Consider the following 18,524-nt stretch of genomic DNA (forward strand, 5'->3'; position numbering starts at 1 on the left):
CCAAAAGCCCAGCAGCCACCCAGCCGCTCCCTCCCTCCTTCCCTCCACAGTCAGGGCCCAAAAATGAACACAGTCACGGACAGGGGGTCTAACGAGGGATGAGCGTGGGGACACAATCACTTCCCTCACTCTCTTGGCAAGGCACCTCTTCGTACGCTCCAGGGCACGGCTGGCTGCCTCTGCTACCAGGTCACGGGCTGGGATTGTGTTTTGCCTTCTGTCCCCCAGCACCACCAGGGCCTTTTCTGCACAGACACTGCCCAGCCAGGCAGGTCCCAGGCCCTGCAGCTGCAGGGTGTTAGTCCATGCGAGGGAGGTGCAGGCTCTGCCCTTGGTCCGTCCTGCATCTGTGCAGCTCCTGCCAGGGCGGCCACCCCACCTGCCAGGGTTCCCCTCCATGGCATCCCTAGGGCACAGGGATGCTCCTCTCAGTTTGGTGCCACCGACAGACACTGTGAGAGTTGCCTCCACTGGGTCATGTGTACAGCTCTTAAACTGTAAGCAGGAGAGTCCCCTGTGCTGCCCACACTGCCCCAGTATGTCCCAGTGGCCTCCAGGTGGGGTGTGAGCCCTTCCCCACTGCTCCCTCAGCCTGACCATCCAGCTGGTGTTTTACTCATCTCTTTCTGTTCGCACCCAGAGTGTCATGGCCTCACTTGGGCAGAACAACACTGAGGGAGACCATGGCCAGAGTTTTGTAAAGCTGAGGGAAATGACATCCACTGTGGAGCTCCTCACGCACAACTGCAGGCTGTCAGGTTGGTGAGGTAGATGGCAAATCTCATAAGCCGTCATAAGCCATCACAGTGAGAAGAAAATACTCTGCTGAAATGAAAAAGAGAATCAGTAAGTGCTGGGCAGCAAATCCTCAGTAAGAGATGGCTCTGGTCGTACAGGAAACTGAGCGTGGCTTTGGGGAGAATGGTGGGGATGGAGCCCAGGTCGGGGAGGGAGAGGTTATGAGGATGAAGCACATGGGGGTGCGGAGGAGGTGATCGCACAGTACAGTGGTAATGATGAGGCTGTTGGCCATGAGGGCAGCCAGGGAGATGCCCAGGAGAGCCAGAAGTGCAAGACCTGCAGCTCCCGTGTGTCTGCCAATGCCAGGAGGAGGAACTGGGTTAAGGGGTAGCCACTTGGCATCTGGTGCCTCCTGGCACAGAGATTGTCTGAGAGGGAAAAGAGTTAGGCAAGACTTTGCTGAGCAAAACCTAACATATTTCTCAGAGGAACCCCAATGAAAAGGCCTCTCTGCTTTCCCGAAGACCTTTAGTAGATCTCTCATGAGTTGGTTTTTGCTGAGGGTGCTCCAGGGAGTAGGAGACTCTGCTGTGGGCTCTGCAGGAGTCAGTCCTTCCCTACAGCAGTAGCGAAATAGGAACGTGGCGTGATCTAGGATTAAATACACTCAGGGCATCAAAGGGCTTCACAGCATTGCCACCCCGTGTTCACCCAACTATGGAGCGGAGTTGAGGGGATTTTTCTCTGTGTATTTTGTTCCGGTTGCCCCACCACAGCTGAGGAGTGGTTTTGGCACTGCCATTCCTGCTGCACTCCAGGTGCCATCAGGTGGGCCCTGAGAGGCAAAGAGACAGTCCCTTTGTGCGGACTGAGGACAGCCAGTCTGTCCACCCGCCCTGGTTTCAGCTGCCCTGTGCTGGCAGCTCCTTGACCTGCAGGACTGTCACCCCCAGTGCTTCCCAGAGAAGGAACTGGACGCTGCTGAGAGCAGAGGCAGCCAGTTTCCAAGTACCGATCTGCAAACTCCTCATGCTGCCTCATCATACCTGAGAAGGATCTCAGCTCTGCCCCTGCAGCCAGGGACACAGAGGGCACATTGCAGCTGCCTGTGCACAGCTACCCAGCAGCACTCCTGGGGTGTCTTCTCCATGGGGCTCCCTGATCACACAGCGATGCCACCGGAGAGTTGTGCCCTTCTGGAGCGCAGCCTGCAGCCACCCAGCTCCTGAAGGTGGGCTGTCCTGAAGTGAGAGGTGTCTCTTTTGGACTTCTGGGAGCTTAGGTATCAGGAGGCGATTGGGAGACCTTACTGCCATAGGCTAACCTGTATGGCAAGACCCCTCAGGCTGGTCTCTCAAAGGACAAAGCAGAAAGGGAGAGGAGTGAGAATGATGTGAGAGAACAGCCCTACAGACATCGAGGTGAGTGAAGAAGGAGGGGAGCAGCGAGACAGAGGCTTGGTGGGATCCTGCAAGCCAGTGGTCAAGTAACCGCCCGCTGACAGCCACAGGGCAGCACAGTGACAATGCACGTTTAGGTGTCTGCAGGTTCTTTGCATCAGCGTTCTAGCACAGCTGCCAGATGGGCCAGCAGCTGTGATGCTCCCCTGGATCTGAAACCCTGCATCATTCGTGTCCACCTTGGTACTAGGAGCAAAGCAATGGTGGAGTCTCATCTCCCAGGGGAGTGAGGCAGGAGAGCAGCAGAGTGCAGGCCCCAGGTCACACACTGGCAGGCTGTGGCCTGTGCAGAAGGAGGGAACGCTCCTTCAGGTGCCCTGGAATTGCCTCACCGGTCTAAACCGCGTGGTGGATGCCTGGGCTGTTGGAGGCTGCTGTCCTTGCCGAGCAGCTGTGCTGAGCTCTGCCACCTGCCTTGGCACTTGGTTCCCTCAGGGTCACAGCTCTGTCTGCAACAGGACGGGCTGCAGCTGCCTCTGCGTGGGCCCCTGGCTGAGGGCCCTGCTGCACATCTGGGCTGAAGCCCCCCAGCTGTGGCACCAGCCCAGCTCTGCCTGGCCATGAGGCAACCTGGTACCAAGTGTCCCCGAGCCCGGGGGTGCAAAGGCTTTGCTTCAGAGCAGAGACATGGCCTGGGCAAGGGAGAGCTGAGTCTTGAGCCCTCGGACTGTGCAATGAAGTGCTGAAATGGGCTCTGCAGGGCTCACTGAAGCACTGAAGACATCCTCCCCGCCCTGCCTGCAGAACCACCAGACACACACATGCACACACGCTCTTTTAGGAGTACTTGGGTCCTTTGCTGCAGTCTTCCTGGTGTCCTCTCTAGTAATGCGTTAACAAAAGTTGATACTCCTGCACAAAACTTTTTCTAGTAAGAGAATTGCCACTGCTGGAAATAAGTGTGTCCCCCCAGGTGAGGCAAGGCCCATGAGGGATTGCCTCATCCTGCTGCCCAGCAGGTTCCCCTGCAGCCCCAGGGACAGCTGGAGGGAGCCCAGAGGGGCAGAGGAGGGAGGCAGGGAGAGCTCAAAAGCAGCCCTTGGTGGGAGGCTGCTGAGAGCTCCCTGCTGGAGAAATCTGCAGAGCCCTGGAGCCGGTAAGTGTGTGGCTGCAGGGCAATGCCTCTGCAGTTGCTAGCCGGGTCTGCAGCAGCTGGGGCCCCCCCAGCCTGTGGGACCGTGTGGGAGCCTTGTGCTGTGGAGGAGGCCAGTGTGCTGCAGAGCAGGGCTTCCCTGCTGCAGCGTGGGAGGGCCAGGGCATGTGGGCTGCCTTGTGCCAGGGCCGGCTGCAGGGCTGTGAAGGTGGCTGTGCAGGCAGGGGTGCCCAGGGCTGTCCTTGCCAGCAGGGTCCCTGCAGCCCAGGGGGCTGTGTGCTGGGGCAGGGGCTCTGCCGCCTGCCAGGGGCAGCTCTCAGCCTGCCGGGGGGCTCCCGTGCAGCTCTGGGGGCGTATGGACTGAGCCCTGATAGGGAAGGATCTCTCTGCTGTTGAGAGTGTGCTGCAAGGGTGAGCGCTGTTTACAAGTATAGGTTACCCTCAGAATATGTCTGGATGAGACTTTTTGTATCGAAGGTCAGCGCAGGGATTGCTATGATAAATCCAGGGCTCTCCTCAATCTGTGTTTTCAGTTTTCTGTTGTTGGGGGCAGGAGAGGGAAGGCAGAAATGTTAATGGAGAGCTCGAGTTTGAAGATGTCCCTGAGACTGCCAGCTGTAACTCTGAGTGATGAGGAGGTCTGCCAGGAGCCTCCTGAAGTGCCCTCAGCCACTCCTCCGCCTATGAACAGCAGCAGCAGCACCTTTGCTGGAGCCATCAGGGTCGTTCTGAGCTGCCCTTTTCCCCCTGCGGGCAGGACCCTGTGCCCAGCCAGTGCCCTTCAGAGAGGCACGTTTGTGCGGGGCCAGTGCACAGAGGCAGAGATGTGGTCTGTGAGCACTGACAGGGAAAGACCTGGCACAGGGAGATACCTCCCACAAGGAAAGTCTCCTGACATCCAGGATATTGCAAGGACTGATAGGAAACTTCAGACAGAATTGTTGTTGAAGGGAGAATCAGAAAGCTCTCTCTGACCATGTGCAGTGCAGACCCCTTTCTCTGAGGCATCCCCCTGGCCTGCTCTCCCCCCAGCAAAGCCTCTGCCCTCAGGGCTGGGGGTCCCGAGGCGTGAGCCACCCCCTCTGCAGCCAGAGCTCCAGCAGAGCCGCGGTGCAGCTCTGCAGCCACGTGCCCCGGTCCCTCTGCAGAGCACAGGGGCTGAGAGCAGCTGCCCGGCAGTGTTGGTGTGTGGGAGGTGGCGAGCAGAGCTGGGCAAGGGCAACGCTGCCCTCAGTGCCTGGCTCGCTCGCCCTGGACACTCTTACCTAGACCATCAGTGCAATTTTACTTCTTTCTCTGCCGTTTTGGGTTAGTTTTATTCTCTAGCTCTTGCTGTCAGGCTCTCTGGGGATGGGTGTTTCAGCTGCAGAGTCACACTCTGACCTTGTGGGTCCTCTCCTGCAGGTGTGTCCATGGGAACAAGTGTCCCAGCTTTCCTCTCACCCGTGGGGCTGTGGGCAATGCCCTATGTGGGGCTGGGCAATGGGCTGGTTCTCCCTGAACCTGATGCTCTTGTTAGGGCACTTGGCTACCTCCTTGAAGTTCCCTTCCAAGCAGTGCGTTGCCCTCCAGAATGGAAACCTGTCCCCTCGCACCCATTAGCGATCTGAAAGCCCCACGTAGATGCGTAGAGTTTCTGTGATGGAGAAAACACTGCTGGGGTGGGTGAAATGAGCTGTGTATCCTTTGCTGTGGGTGGGATGCTGAGTTCTGATGAAAGTCTACAACCTTTACTGGTCTGTGGTGGGTCAGACCGTTCTCAGCAGTGCCTTGTGGTATTTCAGGGTAACATGGGAGTGTGGCCACCATTCATCTCAGGAAGGTGCAAGCCCACAGAAACTGGGAACCAGAAGGACAGACCACCTCCCCTCACTGGGCACTCACCCACAGGCAATCCTCTTGCCTCACAGACCTCACTCTGTTCCACCGGAGGGCAGCAAAAATGCTCTGCTTTTCTGACATCTGAAAATACTCAACAAGAGAGATGGGGGGGAGCTGTGAAAAAAACTAAAGCTCTCTTACAATGCCTTCACCCTTCCCGTTCCTTAGCTTTGGCGCTGCAGACGCTGACCAGCCCTTCTGCCTTGGCACTGGTTTCAGAGGACAAAGTTAAACACCAGGACTGGTCCCTGCCCCCACCCACTGCTGCAGAGTGGGGCTGGCTGGTCAAGAGCCCGTGGGCAGATGCCCTGCTCTTCATCACCCACACGGCCAGCACCAAGCAGGGCTGCAGCCACACAGCTGCAGGAAGGTCTCCGAGAAAAGAGAGGGATGTCTGTGTGTGACGGGGGGATGGTCTGTGGGAAATGGCTTTGATTTTGCTTGCAGAAGTCTCCCCTAAATTATCGCTGTCTTTTTCTCCTGTGACAGGACCATATGCCCGGAGGCAGCAGATGTCCAACAGCAGCTCCATCACCCAGTTCCTCCTCCTGGCATTGGCAGACACGCGGGAGCTGCAGCTCTTGCACTTCTGGCTCTCCCTGGGCATCTACCTGGCCGCCCTCATGGCCAATGGACTCATCATCACTGCTGTAGTATGTGACCACCACCTGCACACCCCCATGTACTTCTTCCTCCTCAACCTCTCCCTCCTCGACCTGGGCTCCATCTCCACCACTCTCCCCAAAGCCATGGCCAACTCCCTCTGGGACACCAGGGACATCTCCTACTCAGGATGTGCTGCACAGCTCTTCCTGATTGTCTTTTTCCTTTCAGCAGAGTGTTCTCTCCTCACCGTCATGGCCTATGACCGCTCCGTGGCCATCTGCCAGCCCCTGCACTACGGGACCCTGCTGGGCAGCAGAGCTTGTGTCCACATGGCAGCAGCTGCCTGGGCCAGTGGGTTTCTCAACTCCCTCCTACAGACAGCAAATACTTTTTCACTGCCACTCTGCCAAGGCAATGCCCTGGGACAGTTCTTCTGTGAAATCCCACAGATCCTCAAGCTCTCCTGCTCACACACCTACCTCAGGGAAGTGGGGCTTATTGTGTCTAGTGTCTTAGTAGTGTTTGGGTGTTTCATTTTCATTATTCTGTCTTACATGCAGATCTTCAGGGCTGTGCTGAGGATCCCCTCTGAGCAGGGACGGCACAAAGCCTTTTCCACGTGCCTCCCTCACCTGGCCGTGGTCTCCCTCTTTCTCAGCACTGCCATGTTTGCCCACCTGAAGCCCCCCTCCATCTCCTCCCCATCCCTGGACCTGGTGGTGTCAGTTCTGTACTCGGTGGTGCCTCCAGCACTGAACCCCCTCATCTACAGCATGAGGAACCAGGAGCTGAAGGGTGCAATGTGCAAAATGATAACTGGATGTTCTGAAGGAATAAAATTATGAATAGCATTTATAATGTAGTTCATCACAGACCCAGACTGTCTTCTGAATTTGTTGTAGTTGCTCATGGTATTTCATTTCTGTCAAAGGTATCGTCCCCATTCTAATTCCTTCTGTGATTTTCTTTTCTGAAGGTGCCCTGCTCTCTCCTCATCTAACAAAGCCAAAGGGCCATTAGGCAACTTTATTTTTGCTGGGATTCTTCCTTCCAAGGCCTTTCTGGAGCTGCAGGGACTGTTCCTGTGTCCACAGACGGAGGGGAAAAGGTTCCTGGCATGGCAGCAGTACCAGGGAACACCAGCCCTTGGCTCTCCAGTGCTGTCCTCCTTCCACTTCCACACTCTCCTTCTGACCCCATGCCTTGGTGTAAGGCCTGAGTGCTCTGGCAGCTTGGTCACCGCCGTGCTGCGTGGCAGTCCTGTGAGCGCAGGCAGGGGCAGGCAACGGGCACTCTGTGACGGTGCTGGCCTCCATAATATGTTCTGGACTTGTGGAGACCACCTGAATGCAGCACTGCAACGTGCTTCCTTGAACCGAGGTCCCCGTGCCCGTTGCTCATGACGAGGGCCATCTCCGCGAGGTGCCGAGCAGGGTGCTTCACCCCCGGGCTGAGGTGCTGCCAGCCTCTGGCAGGGGCAGCAGGAGGCCAGGCAGTCACTGTGCCTGCTGCAGTGCTCTGCCTCCGCACGTGCCAGGGACGGGCTCGTGCCTCTGAGCACCCCTGTGCGCGTGAGGCTGGGGTTCAACCACGGCAGCAGTGCATGAGGCCAGCTGAGGTGGGGACACCTCCCAGCGCCTGGCCGTTCCTGTGTGTGACTGCAGGAACAAAGGCCACTGTCCCAGGGAGATTCATCTCACCCGCCTTGGGCAGGCTCATTGCAAGTGCCTCGGTCTGATCACGGCACCCTTTCTGGATGGTGCCCTCAAATGTGTCCGAGCAATCAGGGAGGTTCTGGGGTCCTGGGAAACGGCAGACATCCAGCCTTTGTTCAGGAAAAGCAAGAAGGACAACTGGGAGAAATACAGGCTGGTCATCCTCACCGTAGTGTCTGGGGAAATGACGGTGGAAATACTGCTGCAGCCATTTCCAGGTAACTGTGGGACATCAAAGGGGTTGCTGCACCCATACGTATTGAGGCAAGAAGGGGATGGTTTGTACCTGGACCTTTGCAAGGGTTTTGACTTTTTCTCCTGCACTTTCTGTATAGGCAGATGGGTGACTTCTGGAGTGAAGAAATGGAGGATACTGTGGGGGGAAGTTGGCTGGGGGCTTGTGGCTATCTCTCGAGCTAGCTCAACAGCGTCAGGGAGCGAAACCCGACCTTGGGAGAGAGACACAGTTATGCCTGTTGGAAGGAAGCCATGGGAGCAAGAGGAGAAACTTGAAGCTAGGGAGTGGTCTGCAGGGCTTGTGGCCTTGTAGATAAAGGGAGTTGCTGAGCTGCTGTGTCTGTAATAAAAAAAGAGCCCAGAGTGGAAAATTGCTGAGCACAATTAAAGGCTGACACGTCAGCCCCCTGCAAAGGTATAAAAGGCTTGCTTGATTATTGATTAATAAAGTGTCTTCGAGGTGTCTTTGAGTGTCTTCGTGCCTTCGATCCTCTCCCAGAGTCGGTGCATCATACGCCACAGGGGCTCAAGACCAAATGTCACCAGTGGTCAAGTCCTCCTGGTGGCCACTGACTAGTGGCATCTTCCAGTGCAAGCAGTTGGGCCAACTGTGTTGAATGTCTTTATTGTCTCCCAGTACAAGTTGACAAAGTGGCTTTCCAGACCCTTCTGTGGATGATGCCAAAGTGGGCAGAGCCCTTGAGAGATGCCATCCAGTTCACCCTGCCTTGAGCAGGACAGCTGGACAAGGGCATTTACAGGGGCCTCTCCCAACCTGAGATATTCTAGGACTCATTGACTCACTTCCCTGGAGAGCTCAGCTGGGATGGGATAGCAGGGGGAAGAAGGGAAAACAGAGGCGCAGAAGCAGAGACGATACATGGTCCAGTAGAAACAAAGCAGTTCCCCTGAGGACTGTTCTTCCACCCAAATGGTAGGTAGGAAATCCATGAGATAAATTGGCTGACAGAAGCTTCCCTTCATCTGCTGGGTGCTGGGCCACGGGGAGGGTGACGGCTGAGGACGGTATCTCGTGGTCAGTTGTGTCTCAGGGACTCACATTCCAGCAGGAAGCCAATGGCTGTGACGGGGGCAGTGAGGCCAGTTCTGCCTGCGGAGGGGACAGGCCACCAGCAGCAATGTGCCTGGGAAAGGGGCGGTGAGGTCGCCTCTGCCTGACACAGCGCGTAGGGCAGCCCCTGACTCATGGCTGGGACACGTGCTGTTAAGCTCCATCTGCCCGTGTCTCGGGCAGGCCAGCAGAACCAAGGGGCTTCTTTCTTGCTTGTCACATCGCTGCTGCCTGAGGACATGACAGCACCGCAGCAGGCACACGGCTTGCTCGTGTCTATGCGAGAAGCTGAAAGGCTCGCAGCCTTGGAAGAGCGCGGTGAGGCCGTGGCATGGTCAGGGGAAAGGCCACAAGGAGGGTGACGGGTCGGGATGCCTGCCTGAAGGGTGGTTTCCCAGGTGGTGGAGCTTTCCTTGGAGGTAGGGAAGAGCAGGAGGGAGAAGCACTGCCACCCAGTGCAGCTGGGAAAGTGGAGACTGGAGGTCAGGAGGAGGAAATGTCACTCAGGGGCTTGTGCCGTGGATGGGAGACGTCGTCCAGAAGGAGTGTGAGATCAGTCCATGTCTGTGTGTTTGCAGGCACAGCGTGTGAGGGTGGGCAGACATCAGTGCATGTGCGGCAAGGGCAGGGTGAGAGCACGGTGGGGAAGCCAGATGGGTGCCTGCGGCCTGCCGGGGAAAAGCAGCAGCCGTGGGACAGCGTAGGGCAACGTGAGATGGAAGGCAAAGGGCACGGGCAAGGCTGGAAGTCACCAAGAGAACCCAAGGGCTGTCCCCTTGCGTACGGCCATTGTCTCTGCCACCAAGGCCTATGAGAAGACGAGTTGTCCTCTGGCCCTGGGGCCTCATGGCCTCCTTGTGACCACTTGCACTGAATTCTTCTCCCTTGAGTGATACTGCCCTGTGAAAGTTCCCAGCATTGGCCACAGCCTGCCAGTCTGAGGCCTGGCACCTGCACTCTGCTGCTCTCCTGCCTCACCGCCCCTGGGACATGAGATTCCATAATTCCTTTGCTGCTGGAGCCAAGGTGGACAGGGGTGACACAGGGTTTCAGATCCAGCTGACCATCACAGCTGTTGGCTCATCTGGCAGCGGTGCTAAAACGCTGATGTAAAGAACCTGCATTCACCTAAAGGAACATTGTCACTGTGCTGTCCTGGAAATTTCGGGGTCGGTGGGTTGATCATTGGCCTCCATGAGCCCACCAAGCCTCTCCCTCACGGCCCACCCTCCTTCTTCACTCACTTGGTGTTTGTAGGGCTGTTTCCGTGCCCTGTTTCTCACTTTTTCTCTCCTACAAATGCTGCACACTGTGTTATGTCCTTTCTTCCATTGGTTTTTCACAGAGGTGCCGCTAGAATTGCTTATGAGCTCAGGGAGGTAGCAGGTCCATTTCAGAGCCAGCTGAATGTGGCTTTCTTGGCCATGGGGCCAACTCTTGACCTCTTCTCACCTTTGTCAGCCCTACAAACCCCATGACCACTCCCAAACCCTTGCCATGTAAACCCACAGGGTTATAAAAGTCCCCAGTAAGATGTGAGGTCATTGATCCTAAGGCTTCCTCACGCTGGTTAAGTAAGAGTTTGGCCCCTTGCTCTCCCTGATTTAGGTTCTTTATGGCAGAGAAGAGACGCATTGGACCTCAGCTGTGGCACCACGGCCAAGATCAAACATGTAACAAAAACAGCGGGTACCAAGTACCCAAAGTCCAATGTCTGCTAAATTTTGCTGCAGAGCATACTGGGGTGGTTGGCAGGTGGCACTGTTAACGGTGAAATGAAATGTCCCTAAGGAGAGAAAACCCAGCTGTCCTCAAGACCAGAGGGACAAAGGGCTGGACTGTGCAGTGGTGGCAGGAGAGGACATGTCTGTCTGTGTTGCCTCTGCAGCCCCAGAGGACCTGTGGTGCAGGTGAACCTCATGTCCAGGGAGGACAAAGTGCTTTGGAAAGTGTCCTTGGCTATGGACATCTCGTGATCCAGGAACACTGTAAAAATCGTTGGTCTGTTTCTCTAATGCATCACCCCGGGGTGAATGTCAGAAGTCCTGGCTAAGTAGGGAGTCACCAGAAGCCTGGGGGTTAGTCAAAGTGGTGCCCACCTACAAGAAGCGTAGAAAAGAGGATACTTCCTAGGACTGTCAACCTGATCTTAGTGCCAGGGAAGGTTGTGGAGCTGATCCTCCTGAGCAACATACAACAGCAAGCACAGGACAACCAGGAGGTCAAGACCACCCAGCATGGGTTTGTGAAAGGCAGGTCCTACTTGATGAATCTGATCTCCTTCTGGGACAAGGTGACCTGCCACACCTTGAACACTGTGTTTCTGTTTTGGACCCCTCACTTCAAGAGAAATGTTGAGGTGCTGGAGCATGTCCAGAGAAGGGCAACAAGGCTGGTGAAGGGTCTGGAGCCCCAGTCTGTTGTAGAGCAGCAGAGGGGACTTGGCTTGTTCAGTCTGGAGAGGAGGAGGCTCAGGGGGGACCTTACTGCTCTCTAGAAGTACCTGAAAGGAGGTTGTAGATGGGTGGGGGTAGGTCTCTTCTCCTAAATAACAAGTCACAGGACAAGAGGCAACAGCCTCAAGTTAGACCAGGAGAGGTTCAGATTGGATATGAGGAAAAACATCTTCACTGCAAGGGTGGTCAAGCATTGGAACAGGCTGCCCAGGGAGCTGGGGGAATCACCAGCCCTGGAGCTGTTTCAAAAATACACAGTTGCAGTGCTTAGGGACATGGTTCAGTGATGACTTACTGATACCCGGGTTACAGGTGGATGTGATGAACTTTAAGGTCCTTTCCAACCTCAATGATTCTGTTTCTGTGCTTCTATGGTATTGGAAGCCTACCTAGACCAGTTACTGAGCAGGCTGCTCTAGCTGACCCTGCCTCATCTGCGCAGTTAAAGTTCAGTCCAACTGAAAAACAAGCCATAGAGATATAAGAGCATATATAGAATGTGTCAACACAAATAGAGGAGCTCATCTGAAGAATGTTTCTCCACTCAAATGGATTGCGGGAAAGGTATTTGATAAATCTGAGAAAAACAAGCCTGCTTTTCTGTGGTCACATCCCTGGACAAAAGAAGGGTGATGGAGGGGTCTGGTATTAGGACTGCAACTGGGTCTCAGGAACTCCTCATGCAGGAGGACGTGCCTGGCTGTGAGGGGCCTGTGAGGTCAGTTCTGCCTCTGGAGGTAACAGGCCAGCATCCGGAACGCGGCTGTGACAGTCCCTCTGCCAAGGGACCCCATAGGCCCCATCCAGGAGAAGGGCTGGGGTACAGGCTGTCATGTCCATTTTGCCTGGGGACGTGACAGGACAGCAGCAGGCAAAGGGCTTGGTTATGTCCCTGGGAGAAGCTGAAAGGCCAGCAGCAGTCATGTGGTTCAGAAGACCATGTGGAGGTTCCTTCTTTGTGTTAAGGGGGAAGACCACAAAAAAAAAGCTAACAGGTTGGGTTCCCTGCTTGAAGCGTAGTTTCTGAGATGGTAAAGCTTTGCTGGGCAGTGGGAAAAATCTCAAGAGAGGAAAAAATGTGACAAAGGGAAGCTCTGATGGTGGAGAGTGGCTATCGGGAGGAAGAACTGTCACTGCAAGGGTCCTGCTGCGGTGCCAGAGCTCAGCCAGAGGGAGCCTGGATCAGCCCATGGTTTGTGTTTCAAGGAACAGCCGGTGAGAGTGGAGGTACCTCAGCGAAGGTATGGCAATGTTGGGGTGAGAGCAAGGCAGGGCAGCGAGATGGTGCCTACAGCCTGCAGGGAAACAGGGGCAGGGCTCCAACTGCCGCGATGAGAGACGGGACGCTGCTTGATGCAAGCAAATGTCGATTTATTGTATACAATCACAAGTTTATATATGTTATCAGAGACCGCGCGCTTTAAGCAGATTGGTTCTTTAAACTACACATTACATACTAGGCAATCCCCAATTGGTTAACTACAAACAAAGAATGCTTTAAGTAAGTTTCAACAGTCATCAATTAGCACAAACTTGTTACTTCTCTTTTGGGCCATCTGTTCCTCATTCCCTTATCTTTACTCATGCTGACTCCTCCTGTCAGTTGTGACCTATTCACATTCCCTGTCCTCCCGAGGTTTGTAGCCATCCTGCCAAGGTTTTATGGCCGTCCTCCCAAGGCTGATGGCCCACAAGCTCCAGCACATCCCCACTTATCAGCTGGACCGTACTTGGAGACTTGCCTCTCAGGCCCTGTCCCACATCTCCCCCTTCCTGTTGCACAAAAAGAACTTTCTTCATAGTGTGTTATCCACTTTTGTAGACACTGCAACAAACAGGGTAAAAAGTGTAACAAGAAGACACAAACGGCTAAGGCATAAACAATCGTCTTCACTAAACTACTTAACCATCCCGACAGTCCCCATCCTCCAAAAAGTTTATCCAACCAATCCCAGCTGTTGTTTTGTGAAAGTTTAAAGACTCCAGCTTTAAGTTGTTGAAATGCTGGCATGAACCGATTCCGAGTGGTCAGAGAGATTCATGCAGCACATGCCATCAAAATCCTCACAGCCGTGTCCTTGCGCTAAAAGCAAAAAATCTATAGTGGCCCTATTTTGCAGTGAAGCATGGCGAACACTGTCTACATCTAATAAAAGACCAGACAATATGTTGCTAGTAGCATTCCCTTGTTTAGCAAGCCAGCAGCCAAGCTTATCTAAAGTTGCTAATGCTTTTCCAGCGGCCGCTCCAGGTATAAAAAGGGAGGCAGCAAAGCGTTGACTAAAAGACCAAAACTCCACGTGGTCGTCACAATCGGGAACATATGCATGAATGCTACACTTTGCCCTATGAGAGAGACGGTGCTGTAAAATCATAGATGTATTAGGAGTCAGGACAGAAAGGCGTCCGAGGCTACATGGACCTCCTTTTATATGAGAAGGGATGATGGGCCACGCTCTGTCCCCACAAATAAAAAATACTCTCAGTGGTAATGACAAGGGGGCATTGCTAGACTTGGACAAGTTTGTTGCCGTGTAATTACACCAAACACTAGCATTCTTAAAAACGGGATGGGCAGGAGAGACATCCCATGCTTTGGACTGATTTTTCCCTGTATAGTTAAACTACACACAAAAATCCGTTTTCACTGACCCAAGAAGCACAATCTCTTGTGGTTCTAGGGTAGCCTGTGGGAGACAGGGGACCCCTATGTCACAATTCTCTGTCAGATTTTGTGACCAATTTTGAAAAATTGCTTTTAAATTTGTAGGTACCGGCCACTCATCTAGCGGTAGGCCCACGAGGCATGTGGAAAAGGGGTTATTAGGTGAAGCAGTGGCAAGACACAAAGTGTCTTGTCCAGTCACATTTGCCAATGTAACCCATACATTAACCTTAGGAAGTGGAGGAAGAAATGGGTAGCCTTGCACAAACCCTACTGTCACCATGAAGATAAGCACTATTTCAAAAATGCTTTCTGGCCTGCCCTTGTTACCAAAATCTTGGAATGAAGAACTTATCGACACCAATGTGATGTAGATAAGCAGACACTTCTTTATTGACGGCCGGGTGCGTGAGCGAGTCCTCTCACGATCAACGCACACCAAGTCTCAAAATTAGACACCATATATAGAACTTATTCATACATATTCATTAAGTATTCATGCATAACCATGATATTTCCCATAAAGCATTAACATATTCTCCTCCTATATCCGATTCTGCGCAGTAAAGCTTAGAAAGGTCTAGAAATGGGTCTGGGGTACGATTTGGGTAGGTGGTATATGAGTCGGTGGTCACGATCTCCCCCTGCCGGAATTACTTTTTACTAAAGTTCACGGTTTCTTGCCAGGTAACTACAAGCTGTTCCAGTCGACTCTCCCCGGTTTCCATTCATCTCATATTCTGACATTTCAATACACTTCTACATACAGAAGACTGGTCAAATACAAAGAAACCTTTCAAACCCTGAAGTTATTACCTAAGTTTTAACAATGGTTCCAGCCCCTTCTTCTAGCCTTGGTACAGGATGTACAAAAGATCTCATAGCAGCTTTTACTGTGCAACTATAAGTTTCATTAAAATATGTTTCTTATCCTTCTATATTTCAATTTTACAAAATGATTTTATAAAATCAATTAATCAATCAAATATCAATCAATCAATCAATCAAAAATCAAAAGTCAATCAATCTTAACTTATTAACAAATCGATAACACCTTTAGCTTCCATGCAAATCGTTTTTCACATTTTTCTTTAGTCTGCTCCCAGATTTGTTTAAGAACAGTCCAAATAGCAGGCACCAGGTTAGTCTTACTGCACTCAAAATCACAGATCAGGACTCTTTCTGCTTGTTTATATACAGATAGGGTCCAGTCCTCGGAATATTCCCAATACCTTTGTTCTTCTGTTGACTCTTGACCTGAAGTAAGCAGAATTTTAACAGTATTAATTCCATTAACAAGACAGCCTTCACCATCGTTTGGCTAATACTGCTCTACACCACCATTCCTTTTTACAGTTATAGCACACACATAAGACCCAAGGTTTACAGTGCCCGCATATAGTACATGAAATTCCCGTGACTGATACTTCGCTACATTGATTCATTTAGTCATTTTCAGTCCACAGCGTTCAGTTTATACTGCTTCAGTTACTCGTGATCCCAGAAGGTTCAGAAGCTTCTTGATCGAGGTGATGATCCAGGGGATGATCCGGACGATGATCGGAGTCCTCACCAGATGATTGTGGTAGGGATTCATGGAAGGGTCGTACGTTCTTCGCCAGAATCCACCTGGGGCCTTTTTCTGTGGAAACACAAGCATAACCTCTTCCCCATGTCACAAGAGGATATGGTCCCATAATCTTACCTGTTTCTGGATCATGGACCAACACCAGAGTTTTAATTTGTGCCTCAAGTGAAGCATTCGCATTAAAATGCCAAACTAATGGAGGATTACTATATATTAAAGAACAATTCAAAAAAATTGAAAACATACAGAGCTTTTTTAGTTGTTCCTCAGGGGTTGCAGTCCCCATTCCCCCTTTTTGTTGTTGTAGTAAGCGTTTCAAAGACTGATGAGAGCGTTCAATCAAAGATTGGCCTGTAGGGGATTGAGGAGTACCGGTAATGTGAGTTATGCCCCATGAGTCAAGAAAGTCCTTTGTTGCAGCTGAGATATATGCGGGACTGTTGTCCATTTTTATTTGGGAGGGTATGCCCAAGGTGGCAAAAGCATGCATCAAATGCTTGCGGACATCACGAGCTTTCTCTCCTGTGTGACAAGAAGAAAAGAGAGCACCTGAAAAGGTGTCAATAGAGGAATGGACATAGTTAATTTACCAAACTCTGGATAATGTGTAACGTCCATTTGCCATAGTTGTAAGCTCTGTAGTCCTCTAGGATTAACCCCTCCTGCTATGGACCAAAAGAATGCCTTTGACAGTCAGGACAGACGGCGATGATATTGGACGCTTGTTGGGAGGTAAGCCCAAACTGCTGTTTGAGACCTCCAGCATTCTGGTGAAAGAAAGAATGGCTTAGTTTAGCCTGTGCTAGGCGATCTGGTAGGACTTGTACTGGTAATGTGAGCATATCAGCTCGTCGATTCCCTTCTGCAATAAAGCCAGGTAAAGAGGTATGTGCCCTGACATGCATAACAAAATAGGGGTGAGGGCGAGAGTCTAAGAGAAAAACAAGCTCTTGTAATATGGCAAACAGTTCAGAATGTGAGACATCACGTAGTACAGATGCTTCAGCTTGTTCTACAATCCCTGCAACATAAGCTGAATCAATAAGATTAAGTGGTGTGGACCACCTTTGAAAAACTCGAACAACTGCAGCCAGTTCCATTATCTGAGGAGAACCAGAAACAGTTTCCATGTCCGAGCCCCATCGTCCACGCTGGTCATCCCACCATAAAATGACTGATATGTGTGATTTTCCAGACCCGTCTGTAAACACAGTACAAGCTTGTAATGGCTGATCGCTCCTTTTTGGCTTGGATATTAAGTGAAAGTCAATATTAAGCAGCTTACGCGAAGGTGGGTGGGATGTGAGTTGATCTCTATAGTCCGCCAATGCCATAACAACGGCGTCTGACTGCTGATAAAGCCATTGTAAATACGTGCTTGTCACAGGTAAACAGATACGAGCAAAATCTATTCCTGATAGTGTTAACAAGCGTTGTCTGGCTTTAATTACCAGTAAAGCAAACATCTCATGCTGTGTTGAAATAGTTTTTGTAGGTTGATTTGATAAAAGACCCCGAAGATTCCATAAGCAACCGAGGGTCTGATTTCTGAGAATCCCATTGGAATATTAACGCATGAGGCTGTCGAGTGGGATTCAAAATAATCAAATGAAAAGGTAATTCAGGAGCACACCTACCTCAGGGAAGTGGGGCTTATTGTGATTAGTTCCTGTTTAGCCTGTGGATGTTTTGCTTTCCTCGTTCTGTCCTACGTTCAGATCTTCAGGGCTGTGCTGAGGATCCCCTCTGAGCAGGGTCGGCACAAAGCCTTTTCCACGTGCCTCCCTCACCTGGCCGTGGTCTCCCTCTTTCTCAGCACTGCCATGTTTGCCCACCTGAAGCCCCCCTCCATCTCCTCCCCATCCCTGGACCTGGTGGTGTCAGTTCTGTACTTGGTGGTGCCTCCAGCAGTGAACCCCCTCATCTACAGCATGAGGAACCAGGAGCTGAAGGACGCACTGAAGAAGCTGATGCAGTCAGGTGTCTCTCAGAAGCAACAAATTATCCATGTCCCTTCAAAAGGCATGTCCACTTCATTTCTGGAAACTCTAGTGCATTTAGCATTCTTTTTGTGACAATCCTGTTTGTCTCGCAACGTCTGAATCTGTTGCACAAGGGAACCCAGCCTGTCTGACCCGGTGTTCTTTGTACATGTGCATGGGTGGACAATTAACCTTGACTCCTGGCTCATATCTCTGTAATAAAAGGAGGATTTCTCAGTTCCGATGTTTGGGCTTTTGGCACTAATTCCAAAGCGAAGCTCAGGAACAGGCTGCAGGAATTCTTCCCTGAATAACATCTGTGAGCTTGGGTTCCCCATGGCTCAGGGGAGGAGGGCATGGGGCAACGCGTTAGGGCATGGGCCTGTGTTGAGCCTTGGCGTGTGGGGGCCCAGTGCCCATGGGAATGGTGGGTGACCAAGAGGGATGTGCCTGGGACCATCTCCCTGGGCTTTCAGGCACCGCTGCCCTGCACAGCAGCACCGCCTGCTCAGGGCCATGCCTGAGACCACATCCCTGGGCAAGAGCAGGTGTCTCTGTGGATGCCCCAGCTGGGGCAGGCTGCTGTGTCCCTGGTGCAGCAGGAGGTGCCTGGGGAGCCCCCAGGCCAGCAGCCTGGTGCTGGGGACAGGGACTGGCCCCGAGGGGCTGCCAGGAGTGGGCAAGCAGGGTCCCTGTGAGAGAGGAGCAGCAGACAGAGGGAGGCAATGGCCTCTGTGTCCTCATGCCATGGCTGGTGCCAGCCCTGGGGCTGACTGGCAGGAGGAGACCCCTCTCTGCCCACCAGCATCTCCTGTGCCCTTGTGATGGTCTATGGCCATGGGGTGAGTGCCCAGAGCTCTGCAGCCCCCTTTGGGTGGGCAATTGCATGGGGCCAGCCCCGCGTGGGCTGCTGTGTCTGCCTGGGCTGGGGAGAGGGCAGGGGAGGTGGGCAGAGCTGGGGGGGGGGGCTGGGCTGGGAAGGGCCAGGGAGAGGGAAACCCCAGTGAGAGCTCAGCTGTGTGGGTGTG

At 52.7% G+C, this 18,524-nt stretch overlaps 1 protein-coding gene across 1 annotated transcript; it reads left to right on the forward strand.

Moving 5' to 3' along the window:
- The first annotated feature begins 5,687 nt into the window (after positions 1-5,687).
- Positions 5,688-17,589, forward strand: LOC129734569 (olfactory receptor 14C36-like). The gene is made up of 2 exons (XM_055698178.1): positions 5,688-6,269; positions 17,143-17,589. Exons 1-2 carry the CDS (start codon positions 5,688-5,690, stop codon positions 17,587-17,589), a joined length of 1,029 nt encoding a protein of 342 aa, XP_055554153.1.
- The last annotated feature ends 935 nt before the right edge of the window (positions 17,590-18,524 follow it).

Source organism: Falco cherrug, chromosome W, assembly GCF_023634085.1.
Source record: "Falco cherrug isolate bFalChe1 chromosome W, bFalChe1.pri, whole genome shotgun sequence".
Classification (NCBI taxonomy): Eukaryota; Metazoa; Chordata; class Aves; order Falconiformes; family Falconidae; genus Falco; species Falco cherrug.